At 38.2% G+C, this 21,812-nt stretch overlaps 1 protein-coding gene across 1 annotated transcript in view; it reads left to right on the top strand.

Annotated features, from left to right (window-relative positions):
• The window catches only part of Ddx10 (DEAD-box helicase 10), a 285,891-nt gene extending 283,550 nt beyond the window's left edge, over positions 1–2,341 (top strand). Inside the window, exon 18 of the mRNA XM_040285171.2 lies at positions 1,666–2,341. Coding sequence (XP_040141105.2) covers positions 1,666–1,843 — 178 coding nt within the window. The 3' untranslated portion in view covers positions 1,844–2,341. The remainder of the gene's footprint in view (positions 1–1,665) is intronic.
• Positions 2,342–21,812: the final 19,471 nt, after the last annotated feature.

Below are 21,812 nucleotides of genomic sequence, written 5' to 3' on the forward strand. Positions count from 1 at the left end.
ATATTTCAATCTTTAAACGTTTCCTGAGACTTGTATTGTGGTTTATCATATGGTCTGACCTAGAGAATGTTCCATGTGCTGATGAGAAAAATGTGTCTTTAGCAGCTATTGGATGGAATGTTCTGTAGATAACTGTGAGGTCCATTTGGCCTCAAGTGCAATATAATTCAGTTTCATTATTGATTTTGTGTCAGGACATACTCTCTCTTTAGGACTATTAATACATTATATATTTGGATGTTCCAATATTGTATGCACATGTATGTAGAATTGTTATTGCCTCTTGCTGAATTGATTCTTTTATCTTTATATAATGTCCCTTCTTATCTCTTTTTACAGATTTTGATTTAAAATCCATTTTATTTTATATTAATATGACTACTATGCATTCTTTTGCCTCCTATTTGCATAGAATATTTTATTCTTTCACTTTTAGTTTATGTGTGTCTTTAGAAGTGAGGTGAGTTTCTTAAAAGCAAAATGTAGTTGGATCTTGTTTTTTTTTAATCCATTCAGCCTATATCTTCAATTGGAAAATACAATTTTAAAATTCATGTTTACATTCAAGGTCATTATTGATAGGTAAGTTCTTACTACAGACATTATTTAACTAGTGTCCTAGTTTTGTTGTAGTTCTTTCTGTCTTGTAGTCTTACTTTGTGGTTAAATGAATTACTCTAGTAGTGTGTTTTGATTCCTTGATTATTATTTTGGGTTTGTTACAGACTTTTGTTTTGTGGTTCCTATGAGGCTTACAAAAAATGTCTTAATTTTAACAAGCTTTTGAAATGTTAGAAACTGATTTCTTTAGCTCTTGTGCTGGTAGTTTGGTGCATGAATAGCTCTTCAACTTGGTGTATCTATGGGAAGAGAACTCCAGAAGATCTTTCTTGACTGCTGATGTCTTGCTCTGCCCCTTCCATTTGGATCATCTTGAACATGATGATATCTCAAAATGTCTAAAGGATGTAGTTCTTTTTCTTTTTTTTCTTTTTCTTTTTTCTTTTTTTATTATATCAAGCAATTGCCTCCACTTTCAGAAATAACCTTTATTTTTATGGTCTATGTCTTGGGTATATGAAGAATACTGCAGTAATATTTGCTTTCTTAAGACTATATACAACATTTTAAATGGGAAAATTTTATCTGGTGGCCTAAGTTGCTTGCAATTTAACATTTTAAGCACTATTGTTAGCTATGACTTCCTTACCACAACTTAATGCAATTAATATTAGAATCAGTCCCTGGTATCCTGATCCGTTATCTCACAAATTGCTAACTAAAGGATTACCTAACTTTAAATAAAGGTGATTTAAAATGGAGAACAAGCACAGATTGCATCCAGAAGTACTTAAGAGAACTCTCATTGTCCTCAAATTGTAGATAACATATTCAGAGCTTTCTATAATTAATGTAAGAACTGGGTGACACGTTGTATACACAGCATTCTTTGTGTGCCTGGTGTCCAACAGGCTTTCTCTCCCCATCTGCTGATGGGAAGATATTAAGTTTGATAGAAATGTCTTGATTTTGTGGTTTCTTTCCTTCTCAAATAATATCACTTTACCAACTATCTGTCACTGATAACTCTGTCCTATTTCAGATGTTTAATTTTATAATAATGAGTTTACTTATAAAGTAAATCATTGGATTTGTTCCCACCAGTGATACCAAGAAGAAGCAGGAAATGAAGAAAAGGAACAACAGTGAAGTGGAAGATGTGGGACCAACAAGTCATCATAGAAAGAAGGCCAAGTGGGAAACCTTAGAGCCTTTGGATACAGGCCTGTCTTTAGCAGAGGATGAAGAGCTGGTGTTGCATCTACTCAAAAATCAAAGCTAAATACTTCCCATGCCTGTCTGCTCTTTGATACTTCTGGACATCCTTATGTTGAGAAGAAGCTAGAACACAGTTGACTTTGGGGCCTCTAGATATCATGTGTCCCATTCCCAAAGGACACATTCTTCAGACAAAAGCAATTTCATCTCTGAGCCCCTTCATAAGCCATGCTTTGCACCATTACAGAACATATTCAGAGTAAGGGTGGGATATTTAGTTTCTTGGTCTCATTTTGCAATGTGTGCTGTTAAATTTTACAGATGGGTTCCTGCCCCTTCTCACTGGAAATGCTCCTTTGTTTTACTGACAAGTTCTGGAGCCTTGTTTCATAGTTGGAAATTCCTGTATCGCTATGCAGAAGTCTCGGTGTAACTTAAAATGACTCTTAATTTTAAGGTATATTTCGTATTTTCAAAAGATAGAGTATGGTGCACCAGCCTTGGAAAAGGAGTATTTTTTAATTGAAATGATCATTAATAAACATATTTCCTATAAAATAAAGTATTGATGTTTTCATTGTGTCCAATGATATAAAACCCTCTCTCAAGGGGACTTAATGTTCTTGATTAAAATGCAAGGCCAGCTGGGCATGGTGGCACACGCCTGTAATCACAGAGAATCGGAAGGCTGAGGCAGGAGGATCACAAGTTCAAAGTCAGCCTCAGCAAAAGCAAGGCTCTAAGCAAGTCAGTGAAACCCTGTTTCTAAATAAATATAGCTGGGGACGTGGCTCAGTGGTTGAATGCTCCTAAATTCAGTCCCCGGTACCAAAAATAAAATAAAATGCATGGCCAATTGCTGAAGCAGTGTATTCTTCATATTAAGTTAGTCTGGTCAGGGCTGGGGATGTGGCTCAAGCGGTAGCACGCTTGCCTGGCGTGCGTGCATGCATGTGGCCTGGGTTTGATCCTCAGCACCACAGACAAACAAAGATGCTGTGTCCGCCGAAAATTAAAAAGAAAAAAAAAAAGTTAGTCTGGTCAAAGATGATATCATTTTGCTTACACGTGCAGATTTGTTAGCAATCATTTATGAAATCTGTGAAAATCCAGAATCTAAGCAGTAAAGGCTGGAGACCTTCTGTGGGCATACTGTTCAACAGATACTGTAGAGCTTCCAAACTAGCTCTTGATAATGAGGGGGAAAGCAAAATGAGACAAAACTACTCTTTTGTTATAAATGTTAGATTCTTCAGAGGGACAGAAAGTGGTGAAGAAATCCAGGCCTTCATGAAACAACTATTTTTTTTTTTAACAAATTTGTTATCCTATGCTTTACTGTTTCTATTGGTTTCTCCCCCATATGACCTTTTTATCCATTGTTTAACCTCACAGCTTCTGCCTTCAGTCACAGTTCCTACTATAATCAGGACTTGCCCAGACTACTGCAGCATCTCTTAACTGATCACCATGCTTCTGGTATCACTTTCTCCAACTCAACCTTCTCAGGGAATTTTCTTCATAGCCCATGGATCTGAGCATGTTTCTCCTAGCTGTTCCTTTTATTATAGTGCTTATCATGTGATATTATAGATGTTTGTTTATAAACCTGTTGCTCTGATATGTGACAAGTTTCTGGAGAAAAAAAAAAGAGTTATATTTTATATACCTGTATATTCCCCAGAGCCAAATACAGCATCTGCCCTATATTTGGCCTAGTGAATTAGTAGACAGTAATAACACAAGATAATTTTTAGAGGTCTTTTACAGCACATTGCTCTGTTACTTCTAATAAGAAGGACATAGAGTTATGGACTTGAAAACTAGATAAAGTGGCTAAGGGTAGGTAGATGGGAAAGAAATTCAGGGTGTAACAATTTGGAAAGATTTGGAAATAAAGTTTCTGATACAGAGTTTCTTGGCCTTGCATAATTTCAAATATGATAAAGTTGCAAGAATATATAAACCGAAGATTGAATTACTATTGAATTTACTCTTCATTTTTAGATTGTTCTTCCTAACACAAGTAGGGAAGTAGGTCAGTTTAATTACTCCCTAGATGTAAACATTAAATAGATAAATTTCAAGGCTGTTGGTTCATAAACTAATTTGAGTTGTATCCTGTCCCTGGAGCTGAATGGATCCTGACTAATATATTCATTATTGAGTTTTTAGTAGCTTTTGGAAACTAGTTAAAATATAAGTACAGTGCTAATAGAAAACTTATGTAACAAATGTGTGTGTGTGTGTGTGTGTGTGTGTGTGTGTGTGTGTGTGCAATTTTTGTTGTTGTTGTTGTTGTAGTTCAGGGGCACTTCACCACTGAACTACATTCCTGGCTCTTTTTATTTTGAGACAGGATCTTGCTCAGTGCTGAGGCTCAAACTTGTGATGTTCCTGCCTCAGCCTTTGGAGTTTCTAGGATTACAGGTGTGTGCCACTATACCCACAAATATTTATGTTAACAGATTAAATTAGCTACTGTTCTGCCTATTTGTATTTTAGCCTCATGTATGGGAAGGAGCAGTAAGAGACCTTGTCATCTCTGACATCAGAGGACACTTGGTCCAAATCTGGTCAGCTTCAAAGCCTTTCTCCTAGACACAGATATGGGCCCAAAAGTGATTATAATATTCAGTTCAGGACAGTTAGACACCTTTCCTGTGAGTGATATTGGTAAGATGAGAAATTATCCATAAAGAGTTACAACAAAAATGGAGGATATGGATCTGGGTTTTTGCAGCCATTGACTCCTGCTAAATGGGGTCACCTCTGAGAGACTGGGGAGAAGCTGATCAACACACAGGACTAGAGAGCCCTGATGGCATTGTTGAAGCCCCAGGACTTCAACTTAACCTACTCCTTGGACTTCCTAAGTATGTCATGAGTCAGTAATTTTTTTTTCTAAACTAGTTTGGAATTGTACTTTGTACTGGAACTGAATGGATCCTAACCTATATAATATTGTAGTGGATTTTAGTTTGACTTGAAAACTAGTTAAAACATTTGAATAGTGCTGATAGAAAATTTAGGCACAGTAGATTGTTTTATTAAGCATATGTTCACTCCAGTCCTCTTTTTTCCTTTGGGAAGCATATTCTTAACACAGCACTGATGTTGGGCTCATCCATATGACTTGCTTTTAGCCCATGGAATTTGGCACAAGTAGCTGTGTTCTGGTCATAAGCAGAAGTTCTCTTTTAGCTCTCCTGTACTCCTGCCTCCCACCTTCTGACCAGTATGGACCAGAGAGAAGATACACCTTCAATATGGGCCCAAGGCAGGCAGGCGGGTGAAGCTCACTATAGCCTCCACAGTCACTTATCAAGCTTGTGGAAAGAAAATCAGTGACCCTTGGGGCTTATCACAGGAATTCCTGATTAACATACAAGGTGAGAGAAGCATATAGCCAAGGAGAAAGAGCAGGCATTTCTTTAAGTGTTAATAAATCCAGTGACTACCATATGCCAGGCCCTGTGTTTGTGAGAAATCCAAACAGTTCCTTTCCTGCTACCATATTGGGATATACTTACAGTATACCATGAAAAGAGGAAGATTATTGTTTTATTGAGGGAGCTATTGTTGAAGTGCTGGAAAGAGAGAAGACAGGTAGTTAGCATGTCCAGGATCCAAAGACTAATTTTTGCTGTTTCACTGAGACCGAGAGGCCATTTGTCTGACTTGCTCATGTAAAATGATCCCTAAAATTACATAAGTCTCTGATAGATATACCCAACAGCAGAAGCCTTTGGAGGACTGCCATCTCATAAGCTTCACACGGCACTTTAGATTTGTTTGGGGCTATAAAAAATGGATAAGTTTAATTAAATATAATTAATTTTGTTACACAACACTTGAAATATCCTGAACATGAAAAGTCCTCTCTGAGACTATCAGAGGCTGCCAGAGGATGCAGGTGTTCCCAGGAGGTGGTGGTATACGTAGGCAAAGGGGAAAGAATCAGCAACCAACATCCAAAACCTATTTCATATGTTTTAAGACCACTTCAACTAGACATGTAATCATAGGGTGATTTCCTTCAACAGCTCCTGCTGACTAGACAGCCCAGGGCTGATATATTTTAAACCATAATACCTAGTGCTTGCTGAATCAGCAACTGGCAGCCAAACCTTTATTTACCCTTTGAGGCGCACCAGCAAAAAGCTCTGTTCAAACAGGGACAAACTGAACAAATAATATTATTCTCAGACACTGAAATTTAGTGAGCAAAGTGGGAAGCCTATGAGACTCACATGCTGGGCAATAAATAAATAAATAAATAAATAAAAAGAATAATAAGAGATCCCATGGTTCATGGGGGACCAGAAACCATGTGTGGGCAGGGGTGAATCATGGCTGGGGATGGCTAGGGAAGGCCCACCCACTCTGGTTTTGATATCTCTGTGATCCAAACTGACCCTCTAATTCTTGTTACCATGAGACTTGATAAGAGAAAAAATTCTCAGACGTCTTAAATTTAATTACAAGTGTCTGAGAAGAGAGATGTGGAGGCTACGAAGGACAAAAGACCATTTTACATTCCTGAATGTGTGTTAAAACCTTAAACCCAATCCCATCAGGACACCCTAGGTACCACTGCATTTTGCTTAACCCATCACTTCATATATAAAGATTCTCCTTATGGACTGTCCTCCCATCCTAGAGCTTTCCCTCATTCATTTAATTCTGTCCCTCTTATCTACAGCCAGCGTAGTTTCAACAGAAACAACTTATACCTTCCTTCACCAGATTTTTTAATTAAAAAATACTCTTAACTCTGATCCAGCAGACATTTTGCCACTGCTAGCTAGTCTTGCTACTTGTAGCTGCAAAGACTTGTCCTAAGACCAGTCCTTTTCTGGTCTGCTTCTATAATGGCTCAATAATCCTTTTTACTTCAGGGACCCCTTGGTCTCAAGAATTTTGGTTTCATAGGCCTAACCTTCTCATGGGTCTTATTCTTAGGTTTCTGGGTAAGTATGTCTGACTTGTGAGACCCCATCACTGGAGCTAATTCAAATGAATCTTTGAGTGTTTTGTACCCCACAAAGCTTCACTGAAATTCAGAATACTCTAAGGCAGAGCTTCTTAGATGTCAAGAAGCATAAGAGTCACCAGGAGATTTTTAAAATATCCAATTCAGATCCAGTAGGTCTGGGGTGGGGCCTGAGATTGTACATTTCTAACCAGCAGGGGATGGCAATGCTGCTGACCCATGGTCACATTTGAGTGTTGAAGCTCTAATGGAATTCAGAGAGAGAGCTATTAAAATAATTATTCACAAAGATATCCTATCAGAGCCCCAGCAGGAAATAGGTGGTGCATACAAATTAGGATAATTCTAAGGGAGGTTAATAAAAGGATTATTTACACACAAGAGGGCAGGCTTATAAGGGAATCACAAAGGATTTTTACCACCCCTCATCCTGAGAGGATTGGGGTAGGGTGAGGGGAGTAGTTGGTTACCAAAATCCTGAAGGAGACAGATGAGTGCACACAGTGGCTTTATGACCTTTAGTTGAGATATGCACCCAGCCTGTGGTGACACTAGGAAGAGCCAAGAGAATAAATTCCTGCCAGTGGCATCCATTGGCCCTACCCAACCCAAAGCCAAGTTACCTTGTAGGTATGATCTGTAGCTTCCCAGGACACAACAAAGTGCAAAAGGGTAGATGGGAACAAGCAGGAAACATGCAGAAATATAGGGCATAAAACAGGTATGTTACTGAATTTGCAGGTTCTTTTCCTCAATATTATGCATAAATAAGTATTCTAGGACCAGGCAGGAAATTTTATTCAAGACCAAAGAATAGAGAAGGAGAGCTCGTGTTCTAAAAGCACCTTTTCCCCTAGCTAGTCTGGGTTTTTGCTAGGACCTGTGATGAGGGGGTATGGTGTGCATGCTGTCATCAGAGCTTTTCATGGAGAAGGGAGGTTTCCAGGGATCAGGGTGCCACCTTTGGTCTTCCCTTATGGGACATAGTCAGATCTGTCATAGTGCCAGTGGATGTGTTTTTATTATTTCCAGGATACTGTAATGAACCCAAAGTTGCCTGGGGTGTCAACATAGCATTTGAACCAGATCGAGCTTGTCTGGAGTTCCCCTCGGCAATTGGGAATATGTGATCACCAGTGGTTGGCAGGTGGGAGCATGTGGTTACTGGCATCCCAGCTTTAACTTCTGCAAGCAAGCAGCATCACTGACAGGACAATAGGCCATCAGTAACCTGATGACAGGTGGAATCTCTTTGAGAGGGAAGGAAGAGGTCCTCAGAGACTTTAACCTTCCTCATCTGTGTACCAGACACTGCTCTTAGTACTAGAGAGACAGCAAGGATGGACCATAAGCAAACAAACTAGGAAATATTTCCAGGTAGAGATGAGTGTTGTGAAGAAAAATAAAGCACAGTAGGGGATGGTGCGTAGAGGGCAGGGAGTAGGGGATGGTGCGTAGAGGGCAGGGAGTAGGGGCCATTTTGATGAATCTAATGTATATGAGTTCTGAAGGAACAGGGCCTATTTTTCCATCACATTAGCAGTAGGAAAATAAGTGAATGAAGGAAAGAAAATGACCATATGGAGTGGTCTAACTATTGAATTAGTGACCACTGTCCTCCAGTGGGCTTTCAGTGCTGCTTTCCTAACTTCATCCTCTCACCTGCTCTCTAAGACAACTAACTATTTCATCTATTTTCCCTTCACTGTAAACTTCCAAAGCTTCTTCTTCTCCATTCTTGGCTGATGACCTTGCTTTGGGATTTTTCTGAAAAACAATCCAAAGAGAACTTGCTGGGCTGCCATATTCATCCACTCCCTAGCCCTGGGATCTGTGTTCTACCTTCCCCCAGCTAGTGGAGGGGAACTGCCCATGCTCCTTCCAGAGACCAAATTCCTTGTTTGTTGCATCCCATCTTTTCTAGTCCCTCATGGGTATCGCTTATGCAGTTGTCCCATTTCTCTTAAGTATTATCATTTTCCCTTCCTACTTATTTATTCCATCCACTAACAAATGTAATATTTCTCATCTCCAAAACTTAAACCTTAACACCCTCCAATCTATTTCCCTTTAAATTATAACTACTCAAAAGAATTGTCTTTATTCCTAATCTAGACTTTGTCTTTCCAATCTTAAACATTTAACTGGGATACATAATTGGCATTCAACAAGCTTTATATGTTTAAAGTATAAAATTTAAGTTTCATTTGCATCCATTCATATAGCTATTACCACATCAATGAACATATGCATCACCCCCAAAAGCTTTCTCATACCTCTGTGTGTTCCCTGCCTCTCATCCAGCTCTACTCTCTGCACCCCAAATACTGATCTGCTGTCCCTACAGATTAGTTCAGACTTCCTGGAATGTTATATAAATAGGATATACATTCATTTTCATCCAGCTCCTGTCACACAGCACCATTATCTTGTTCATTTGTGTAGCTGCATATACCAATTGCTTATTCCTTTTTATTTCAGAATAATCCATCGTATGGATCATACTATCGTTTATCTGTTTTACCTATGAAACAATAGGTAAAAGATTTCCAGTTTATTACAAATAAAGCTGCTTTGAATCTCCATCTATAAGTCTTTGTATGGTTATATGTTGTTGTTTTTTTTTCCTATTGGGTAACCATTTGACATTTTACCCATATTGTATGAAAGTTGCAACTTCTCCACCCCCCTCACTAACACTTGATGTGATCAGTCTTTGGAATTTTAGCCACTTTAATGGATGCATAATGGTATCACATTGTGGCTTTAATCTGTACATTTCTAGTAACTAAAGATGTTGAACATCTTTTCATGTGCTTGTTTGTCAAATATATATTTTTCTTGGTGAAGTGCCTTTTTAAATATTTTGGCCATTTTTAAATTTTTCTTGCTTATTTTACTATTTACTTATTTGTTTTCTTTTTGTGGCCCTGGGAAGTAAACCCCAAGGCTTTGCATGTTGTAGACAAGTGCTTCACCATTGAGCTACATCCATAGCTCTTTTTCTAAAAATATTTTTTTTGAGATGGGGTCTCACTACATTGCCCAAACTGGCCTCAAACTTGCAATCCTGCCTTAGCCTCCCAACTAGCCAGGATTACAGTGTGTGCCACCTTGCCTAGCTGGTTACTTTTTTGTTGAGATTTGAAAATTTTGATATTCTAGAAGTAAATTCTTTATCACATATTTAATTTTCAAATATTTTCTCCCACTCTGGCTTCTCTTTTCATTCTCTTGTCTGATAATTGTCTTTTGAGCAAAAGCTTTAATTTTGATGATGTTTAGTCTATTTACTTTTTCCTTTATTGATTGTGTAAATTTATTTATTGATTTGTGTTGTATTGAAGAAATTTTTGCCTATCCCAGGATCACAAATGTTTTCTTCTGAAAATTTCATAGTTTTAAATTTGCAATTCAAATATTTGCTTTATTTTAAGATAATTCTTATATATGATTCAAGGTAAGGATTAAACTTCTTTTTTGTAAAATATGGCTATCTTTTTGATTTAACATCACTTGTTAAATCGAAGACTGTTCTTTCACTACTGAATTGCCATTGCAGGTTTTTGAAGACACAGAACCATGAATATTCTTGCATCATTCAACCAAGGCACTTGTAACTTAGCTGCCTTTGTGAGACATGTGCTCACCTTAGCAGGGGTTTTCACATACCAGCTTAGTGCTGCTCACTGCTTTTCTCTAGGAAGCGCTCCCTTCATTCACCAGACCTCACAGAAGTGAGACTCATGGCCAGCATGAGTTATCTGGTTTTTCTCATGTGGTTGGTGATTTTCCTCTTCACTGGAAAGTAAAGGTCTTCCTTGGAGAGCCCACCTATGATGCTAAATGATGTTTTCTCCAACATAGAGTAATCCCATCATTTTTTAATATTGTACCATTAGGTTGCCATGGGAAGGTGAGTGCTAGAAGCTCTTTCATTCTCTAAACCACTCTAAGCTTTTGTTTTTCTTATTCTGCTAAAACAGCTGTTGTCAAGTTGCCAATGGATTTCTGAGTTCCTATATCCAAGATGAATTTTTGGGACACATCCTGTTTATCAGTAGATTTGACTTTCTCACCTTCTTGAAACACTTGCTGCCTCTTTTCAGTCCTTTTCTTGTTGTTCCTCATATTATTGACTTCTAAACTTTAGGAGTTCCTATCTATATTTCTTCTGAGTCATTTTCATCTATTGTCATGACATAAAGTACCGTCTATACTCTGATAATCCTCAAACTTATGTCTGTAGCCTAACTACTCTGTATTCCGGGCTCATATCCAACTGTACTCAACATCTCTACCTGAATATGTATTAAGCATTGCAAAATTAGTGGTATGTCCCATAATGAACTCCTAATTTCTCCTCATATCTTCCCATCTTTTTCCTTGTTCATCTGTTTATCATCTCCATTGATTTAGTCTCAGGCCAAAAACCTTGAAGACATTCTTAACTTGTCTCTCTCATATACCACATCTAATCCATTAGCAAATTCAATTAGCTTTTCTTTTGAAATATATCCAAAAGCCAACTTATCATTTCCACTGCAATTTCCCTCTATTCCAAGCCACCATTCCCTGAACTATTGCAATAACTTCTTAACTGGTCTCCTTGCTTCTTTCCTTTCCCTCACAAGCAGCCAAATAACCCTTTTAAGTCATAAATTGGATCTTAAGACTCATCTACTCAAAACTCCAGTGGCTGCATGTCTCACTTCAAATAAAATCTAGAGCCTTTTCCACAGCCCATGAGGCCCCATAATTTTGTCTTACGTCTGCCCTCATCTATTGCTTTCTGTTCGCTCAGTCCATTTCAGTCACACTGGATTCTGCTGTTCTTCTCCCTGGAGTTCTCGCCCCTCTAGCACTTGCATGGCCCAAGAAACACCATATGAGAAGCTTCCTCTGACACCTAGTGGAAAACAGCATCCTCTTTTTTTTTTAATTAATTTTTAAAAATTTATATATGACAGCCGACTGCATTACAATTCATATTATACAGATAGAGCACAACTTTTCATATCTCTGATTGTTTACAAAGTATGTTCACACCATTTAGTGTCTTCATACATGTACCTTGGATAATGATGTCCATCACATTCCAGCATCATTTCTAACCTCATGCCCCCTCTCTTCCCCTCCCACCCCTTTGCCCTATCTAGAGTTCCTCTATTCCTCCCATGTTCTCCCTCTCTACCCCACTATGAATCAGCCTCCTTATATCAGAGAAAACATTTGGCATTTGATTTTCTGGGATTGGCTAACTTCGATTAGCATTATCTTCTCTAACTCCATCCATTTATTTGCAAATTCCATTGTGCATATATATCACTTTTTTTTTTTAATCCACTCATCTACTAAAGGGCATGGCATCTAGGTTGGCTCCATAGTTTAGCTATTGTGAACTGTGCTGCTATAAACATTGATGTGGCTGTGTCCCTGTAGTATGCTATTTTTAAGTCCTTTGTGTATAGACTAAGGAGAGGGATAACATCCTCTTAGTCACCCAGTCATCCTCTGTCCTTTTGCTTTCCTTCAGTGCACTTAATACCACCTGACATTGCTTTTTGTCTGTCTCCATGTTGCTTCCTCTCCCACCCCCGGCAAGCACGGGGAGCTCCTTGAGGCTAAAGAATATCTGGTCATTGTTGTATCCCAATTCCTAATAAATGACACACAGGGAACACCCAACAAACACTTGATGAATGGATGCATATATTCCACAAATTATATACATATATTTGGGTTAATGTGATTTCCTTTTAAAAGGCATGTAGCCCTGGCAGGACTAAGAATTTCAGTCATCCACACTAAAATGTATACCTGATATCCCATTGCCTAGTACCCAGCTAAGGCAGAAGTTTATATTAGAAGGAAAAATATTGAATTTTTAAGATAGAGTTGTGTATAAAAGTGTTCAACTTAGGGCTGGGATTGTGGCTCAGATTTAGAATGCTTGCCTAGAATGCATAAGGCATTAGGTTCGATCCTTAGCACCACATAAAAAAAAAGAAAGGTATTGTGTCCACCTACAACTCAAAAATAAATGTTTTTTTTTAAATGTGTCCAACATAGTGTCCAAGCAACTAAGCAAGAAGACCCTGTCTCAAAATTTAAAAATGGAGCTGGGGATGTGGCTCAGTGGTTGACTACTGAGTTCAACCAGAACAAAAAAAGCAAAAACAAAAAAACAAAAAACCCAGAAGTCTCAAAGACTTCACCAATATAGACTTTTTGCAGTTGTAGAGCAGCAAGCACCTAGTCCAGGGGATATAGTAAGTCCTGGGCATGATACCCAAGACATACTTGTTTGTCACCTTGTTTTGAAAGCCATTCGTATACCTCGGAAATTAAATCAGTGTCTCCTGAGGCCACTGGCCAACAGTATATATACTGGCAATATTTTTAGGCCCATTAGGGTGGGACAGATCTGAGTCAGAATTCCAACTCTACCTCTTCCTACTGGTTATTGGGCTCTGCCACTTAGCTGTTGAGTTTGGGCATGGCATTGTATCCTTTCTGAACCTCATAATAGTTTATTATAAAATGAAACAATGCCCACCTCCAGTAGCTCTTTTGAAAATGAAATTAGACAATATAAATATGTGTGTGGTATATAATAAATGTTCAAGAAAAAGTTATCACCAATAAGAAAAGTGACTTTTATTAAGATCCAATGAGACTGCTAAAATATGAGAGGCCACATGGGAGATCTTAGGCAGTAACCAGCCATTCCAGCCAGCCCCTGAGATTCCAGACACGTGAAAGAATGATCCAGGCCCAGCCAAACTCCCTGGTCCACACCACCCACATCAACTACCAGCTGAGTGCATCAGGTGAACAAAATTGTGGAGACATCATTGTGTGAGCCTCTGCATTTTGTTTTGCTTTATTATGTAGCAACAGAGAACTAACAAAGTATGATTATATCACAATTTATCTATCCATTTTCCTGTTGATGGGTACAAGATGTTTCCAGATTGGGACTATTATGAACAAAGTTGTCATAAACATTCTTATGTATAAATAAGCAACAGACATACAAATTAAACCAACGCCTGCATAAAGTCTTGCAAGAGAGCTTACTCTACATATTACCAAGAAGTGAATAACAAGAAGACTTGCTTTCTCTCCCACACGGGAATATATTCATTTGTTTTAACTGATCTAATAGGTGCAGTGGGATACCTGGTGTGATGTTTTTAGCTATAAAATTAATAAAATGATTCCATCCTTCTTTGCATTAAGAAGTGGATAGGCATGACTCCCTGGAGAAGCACCTTTGAATACCTCTTATCCAAATTCTGAAGAAAATTGGAGCATTTCTGGCTGTCCTAAAAAGTGGTTCTTAGATTGTTTAGGCTGCTACAACAAAATACCTTTGACTGGGTTATATATGAAGAACAGAAATTTATTCCTCACAGTTCTGAGAAACCTAAGAGGTCCAAGATCAAGGCCCCAGGAGATTCAGTGTCAGATGAGGAGAGCATGGCACTTTTTATGTGTCTTTTTTAAATTTATTTTTTTAATTGTAGATGGACACAATATCTTTTTTTATTTATGTAGTGCTGAGGATCAAACCCAGTGCTTCACATGTGTGAGGCAAGTGCTGTGCCACTGAATTATAGCCCCAGGACCCTTCTATGTGTCTTTATGTGGCAGAAGGGGCACAAAAGTTCCTTGGTCCCCTTTTCTAAAGGTACTAATCCCATCCATGAGGGCTCTAATATTATGATCTAATACTACTTAAAGGCCATGTTTCTTAATACTATTGAACTGGGGATTAGGTTTCAACATATGAATTTTGTGGGGGACACAAACATGCAGATCATAGAAAGAGTACAGCCTCCCTGGGTCTGACTACCTAAGGCCTTGCTCTTCTGAGATCTCCTCTGCAGGTGGGAGGTGCTGCCCACAGTGCTTGACTTCAGTAGAAGTCAAAGGAATATGACTGGCAGAATGAATTTAAGTTCAATGAATGTCTCCAGCATTTTGCAATTTTCAAAAACCTAGAAAGATACATTTATTTCCACATTTTTCACTTTTTCGTGCTATAGTTTGAATGTGACTTTTCCAACAAGGGTTCAGATAATGGAGGCTTGTTCATGTGGCAGTGTAGAAGTGATGGGGCCTTCTAGAGATGGGTCTTGGTAGGAGGTTGTTAGGACACTGAGGGCATGCCCTTGAAAGGGACTAAGGTAATTTCCATGAGTCCTGGAATTAGTTCTCACAAGACTGACTTGTTTTAAGAGAGCACTTGACCCCTGGATCACTTTATGGCTTCCTGCCTTGTAAGATGATTTCTTGTTCCTCCATGGGCTCCTGTCATTGCAATGCTATCCACCGTAAGAGTACACTGATGTCAGAACCATGCCCTCGAACCTCCAGAAATGTGAGCTAAATGAACCCCCTCTTAAAATAAACTTACCTAGCCTTACATATTTGGTTGTAGTAACAAAAGATAGATTAGCACATTTGGGAAGTAGGGATTGAACCATAGTATCTTGAGTGATACACGCTATCCCAGATCTTAACCAACTCTACTTATTCAGGACAGAATAACAGCTCCTTCATTGTTTGTCTGCTTCCCAGGCTACCCTCAGTGATACACTGCTCCATACTAGGTCCATTACTATGGGAGCAAAGGTGGAGTAGAATCTTCTGACTTCAGATTCTAATTAAGCTCTGTCAGCAAGTAGCCCTGTGACCTTGGATCTGTCACATGTAGGAGCTGCCTAAGCTCAGATTATTAATTGATATATGTTCGTTACAGAAACTTTAAATTTGTAGTTATATAAAAGAAAGTAAATAAAAACCACCTGTCATTGAATATCCAAAGTTAGCCATTGCTGGCAGTCATGGGCCAGCATTGACTGATGTTTCAGTCAATGATGGACCACATATCAGGCAGTATTGCCACGTAACCTAGGTATGTAGTCGATTATTCCATCTAGATTTGTGTAAGCATATTCTATGATGTTCACACACTGACAACACTGCCTAATGATGCATTTCTCACAATTTATCACTGTTTTCAAGCAACACATATCTGTGTTATATACTATCTGCCATATATGTGAAAGAATCTATGGGATTATACATGCTATTTTCTAAACTGATTTTTTTTTCTCTTAAGATTGGGTAGATGTTAAGTATCCTTTTACCACATATTTTCAATGTTGTATTAAAATTCTTTTACATCCTAGTAGCTGTGAGCACACCTAGCATCCAGATCTTGGGTTCTAAAATCATTCCCCACTGAAAGGAACCAGGGATTCTTGGAGAATTTCCTGACTGTAAGACTGTGGCAAGAAATACATAACCCTGGAGTACCTTGTAACACTAGGAAGAAAGTGCTAAAGAACACACACACACCCACACAGTGGGAGCATACCAAAGGGGTATGAGAGCCAACTGGAAAAGCTCCCGATGGCCAAGGGTGAAGGAACTTGAGCAACAAATAAATAAGGGAGTATTGAATTATAAAACAAGTACACATGCTGATATAAATAAATTATTGCACAAGTAAGGGAAAAGAGACAAACCTCATATGCTGAAGAATTTGAAATAATTTGTATAGATGTTCTGCTTTTAAGGGGCTGGGGTTGTAGTCCAGTAGTAGAGCACTTGCCTAGCATGGGTGAGGCGCTGGGTTCAATCCTCAGCATCACATAAAAATAAATAAATAAATAAGTTATTGTGTCCATCTACAACTAAAAAATATTAAAAAAAAAAGGTGAAACACACTATGTATTACTAAATCATGGGCTCTTCTTTCTTCCAAAGAATACAATAGGAAAAGAGAGTAACTTTACAGCGGAAACCCTGACAAAAAATTATTCCACCAAGTGATCAAAATCAACCTCAAGAGTGGTAAGTCTGGTTGATAGTACATATCCTTAATGTGATGTGATAATACTGTGCCTCTGTGGTCTCACACAATCCCAGTTTAATCATGAGAACAACAGCAAATCCAGGTTGACAGACATTCTACAAAATACCTGACCAGCACTTCCCTAAATTCTCATGATCATCAAAAAAAGGAAATTCTGAAAAAGGTCACAAAATATAATGTGGCATCTTGGATGGGATCCTGAAATAGAGTACATGAAGTAAAAGTAAGGAAACCTGAATAAAGTGTGGAATTTAATAACTTATGAATATTGATTCATTCATTGTGACAATGTACCATGCTAACATAAGAAGTTCATAATAGGAGAAACTAGGTACAGAGTGTAAGGGATTTCTCTGTATTAGCTTCATAATGATTCTATAAGGTGAAATAGCTAAAAAATAAAACAACTTATTTAGAAAGGGACATGCAACAGATGCATATTTTATTTAATCTTTTCGGATTGGACATGTAAGTGATTTCTAAATTTGTGATTTTGAACACATTTATCACAAATGTCTTTACAATTAAATATTTGTACATATCCATTATTATTTTCTTTAGACTGTGTTTATAAATGGGAAATTGTGAGATAACAGATATGCATATTAAAGATTTTTTATTTTTATTTTTTGGTAGTAGGCATTGAACCCAATGTCTTGTGCATGCTAGGCAAGCACTCTGTGGAGTTAAATCCTCAGACTTTTTTTTTTTTAATTTTATTTTGAAATAGGGTCTCATCAAGTTGCCCAGGATGGCCTCAAGTTTGTGATTTTCCTGTTTCGGCCTCCAGTAGCTGGGATTACAATTCTGTGCCACTGTGCCCAGCAGTTTTTTGATAAAAGATATTTAATGAAGTACTTTCAATTGAAGAATAAATTAATTTTCAAACTACAATCAAAGGCAAAGTCTGTGCAGGTTTGGAAAGGATTCTTAGATATTTTTCATGTCCCAACCAATCACATCAAATACCATGAGGTATCAACTCCCTTAGAAAAGTCACTTGCCAATGTCAGCTTGGGTTTAGGTGTATGTTTTGCACTGGGTGTCTGCAACTCTTACAAAGATAAAGACTTTACTTCCTCATGTCAAGTGAATCCCAGTAAGACCAGCCCAATATAAGAAAAAGAAAACAAAACTATAAATGCAGACTACCAGAAATCCAGAGGACATTAACGGAGCCATCCTGAATGTTATTAGTCAGCTTAAGAATTTGGGTGATTGGTTGTTCTCAAAGTGTGGTCCCTAAAACCAATGGCATCAGCATCACGTGGAAATTTGTAAATGCAAACTCATGGGCCCTACCTTAGATTTACTAAATCAGAAACTTTGTTATCAAGAGTCAGCAACATGTAGTTTTTTTTTGTATGTTTATTTGTTTAACACTTTTAAACAGCTTTATTGAGTTATAATTCACATACCTTACAAAAGGTATACCATTCAAAGTAAACAATACAGTGATTTTTAGTTTATTTACAGATTTGTGCAACCATCAATCAAGCATCTTTAAAACATCTCATCACCTCAAAACAAGCCCTGCATCCTTCATCTTTTCCCTCCTATACCCTTATCCCTCCAACCCTATGCAACCATTAATTAACATTCTCTTTGTCTATTCTGGACATTTCACATAATGGAGACTACAATGAGGGCTTTTCCTGTCTAGCTCCTTTCACTGAGCATGTTTTCATTGTTCAATCATATTATAACATGTATCAATACTGCATTCCTTTTAATGCCCAAATCATATTCTAGTATTTGTATATACCATTTTTTGATATCTGTTCATGAATTGATGGACATTTGGGTTGTTTCTACTTTGGGGCTGGTAAGGGTGCTATGATCATTCCTGTGCAACAAGTCCTTTAGGCGTTCACAGTGCCTGTAACAGTTTGAGAGCCACTATCATGGATTGGAGTTGGGGAGAGAACAAGTAGGAAGTAGTTCTTTTTAATAAGTATAGTTCACAATTTAGGTGATAAATCAAGATATAGGAAGAACCTAGGCAGTGGGATCTGATAGTGTCTGGCCCATGGACAGATGTCGCTGTTACTGTAGAGATTCAGGGCAAGGCTAGGTTGAGATAGTTGTAATGGAAGTGCTCACTCTTGGACTACTAGACACTGTCTAGACACAAATTTATGAACATGTCATTGTGTTCTGAAGGTCATTTGGACTCTTAAGTTGAACTCAGAGGAAATGATTCCCCTACACCACACACTTTTATACCACCTGAAAATTTCTAAATCTTTTTCCATCTGCACTGCCTCTTTACTACCATATTAGCAATATTCTTAAGGTGCATCCAAGTGTGCATTTTAGAGATAAGGCCAGGGAGGCATAGTGAGTGGTATGGTTTGAGTTTAATCCCCTTTGTGAGATATTAAGAGGTAGTATCAGATGGACTTTAAGAGGTGATTAGGTAACATGAGTGATCTGCTCTCCTAGAAGAGTTACCCCACTCATGGGCTGATGGATTGATAGGTTCATGGATTATTTCAAGGGTGGCTCTGTCTCTCAGACACACCCCTCTCAAAAAGTGACATCCTCTGCTACTCTACTTTGCAGAGTCCCCACCCAGCAAGAAGATCCTCATTTGCCACTTGTCCTTGGGCCTCCAAAACTGAGCTGAGTAAACCTTTATTCTTTATAAATTATCCAGTCTGTGTGTTCAGTTTTATCAACAGAAAAATGGACTAAAATAGGTTAAATGACCTGCCTGAAGTCATATGACAAAATTGGCATCAGTTCACTTACCCTCACTATAAGAGTGGTTCTCTATTTTCCCTACACATTAATGTCATCAGAAGGGCTTTAAAAGTACTAAAACCCAGGCTTCACACTCAGAGATATGAATGGACTGGTTTGAGGAGGAGTCCAGGCATTGGTATTTTTGTAGGCTTCTTCAGTGATTTCCCCCCAATTACTTTCTTTTTATTGTTTTTTCAAACTTTTCATTTTTAATAACTTCAAGCTACCAAAAAAAAAAAAAAAAGGCAAAATAGTATGCCCTTTTCTTAGCTTTCTCAAATGGTAACATGTTACATAACCACAGTGGATATTAACATTGATACAATAGCATTCACCAATTTAAAGATCTTATTCAACTTGCATCAATTGAAATTGATGAATAATTCTAGATAATTCTGATAACTGTGAAAAATTTATTGCTTTTAATTATTCCATATCCTTAGTGTACTTTAAACTTCCCTAGGTGATTTTAATGTTCATCCAGAGCTGAGAATCGCTGGTCTAGACAGTGGAACCCTGCAGTTGGTTATTCTATATGTGGACTTAATTGGCTGTGTGGTGCATTTTCCTCTCATTCTCTGACATGTAAGAATCGTGTCTAAAAATCTAGTGTATTTCTAAGCTATTGTTATGCTGCTGATGGGGATGATTCATTTGAAGATTTCTGACTATTTTTATGAAGTGTCAGTTATATCTGCTGGGAGGATAAATGAGTCCTAGTTATATTCATAGCAAGCTTACTTTCTGGCACCCAGGTGAAAATGGAAAATTATGTACTGGGGAGGGACAAATAAAGAGCTTTCAAATATTAACTCACGATTCAGTGGGCTAGGTCTTTGCTGAACATTTTTTTTTCTTTTTTTGTCATTCTTTGGATGTGAAAGTCTTAAATGCAATTTAGATTTTAATTAGAGATGTGCTGGACCTTAGTGTAGAAACATTTATATAGGGAGGCCAAAGGTGTTAAACTGAAAACTGTGCATTACCTACAGATGGTTTATTAAATTAAAACATGTCTCTTAACCTCTAGCCTTGACCTTACCGTTGCAAAGATGAGTCATTGAAACATCAACCTGCCAGTTGCCCTGAATGACTGGCTAAGTGCTCCAGCTGGATGCATCAGCTACAATATGCTAAGCTGGGTAGTTCATAAGTGTTTTTATTTTCCAATGAGAATTTTTATCCTTAACTATTTATTATCTCCTTCCCTGAGTAAAAGCAAACCTGAGTGTCTGTGCTGTGTGTGAATTAGCATGGCTCTGAAGGCCTCAGGGCTGAATAGAAACTATTCTTGAGTGAGTAAAAATGTTATTAAATTTGAAACTGCAGCCCCATCACCATCCCTGGATTCCTTTAGGCCACAGATGTTAACTGTAAGCAAGTACTTCCTGTGTGAGGCACCAGCTTGGAAGCATTTGAACCTGATAGCATTGCATGTGTGTTTATATCAGAAATGATATGCAAGATACCTCAATGGCCTTCAACTTCCCAGGGAAAACAGCTGGATCCCATGGGAATCCATAGAGATTCTCTTATCCTCTGGGCTTTGGAACACCCAGCTCCTCTGCCTAGAATATTCCTCTTCTCCTGGCTTGCAGCTGCCACCTCTTCTGGGAAACTTGCCTTGATATCTTCTTCCAACTTAAGTTAGAGAGGTCTTTTCTAAACATTTGCATATTAAATAGTGTGTAAATGTGCTCTAGTAAGTATATTGCTTTCTTGTCTGATTTTCTATATTCTAGAACCTAGCCCTGGGCCTGGCACATAGAAAGTATCTAAGATTTGTTTATGGGTGAATGATGAATGGGAGCTACTTTTCAGCCTGATTGTTTCATCTATTATCTCTTTTTTTTATCCAGCAACAATTCTTAAAGGAGGGTATTTTTTGTTCCCAATTCTGCAGATAAGAAAATAGACTGAGAGGTTAAGTGACTTCTTTCACTTTACCAGGGCCAGGATTTGAACCTGGCTTATTGAATTCTAAAGTTCAGTCTCTTTGCCAGCTCAGCACTTCTTGAAGGTCAGTACAGTTGGCTGAGCCACTAAGGACCACACTAGCACAAAAAGTCCTTGCACAGGGCACTGAGCAGTGAATGGGGTTCACAGGGCTATGTATGTGGTCCTTAGTTTATCATGGGAGGCTTGAATGTAAAGAGGCTGTGTCCCAAGCCCTGGGAAAATGGTATGCTCTCCTTGAAGATGTTGTGGACCAAAACCAGCAGTGCACTGTTTGGTGAGAGAGGGCCTGGAGATATCCACAAGCACCATGTGGCTCTGTGCCTCAAACCTTAGAACTGCATGCATCTTGGCCTTCCTCCGTGTGCTGAGGCAACTAGTAAGCTGTCTGGCTATGAGGAAGGACTTTAAGCCTGAATCCCTGACTGACAACTTAAGCTT

Source organism: Ictidomys tridecemlineatus, chromosome 4, assembly GCF_052094955.1.
Source record: "Ictidomys tridecemlineatus isolate mIctTri1 chromosome 4, mIctTri1.hap1, whole genome shotgun sequence".
NCBI classification, from domain to species: Eukaryota; Metazoa; Chordata; class Mammalia; order Rodentia; family Sciuridae; genus Ictidomys; species Ictidomys tridecemlineatus.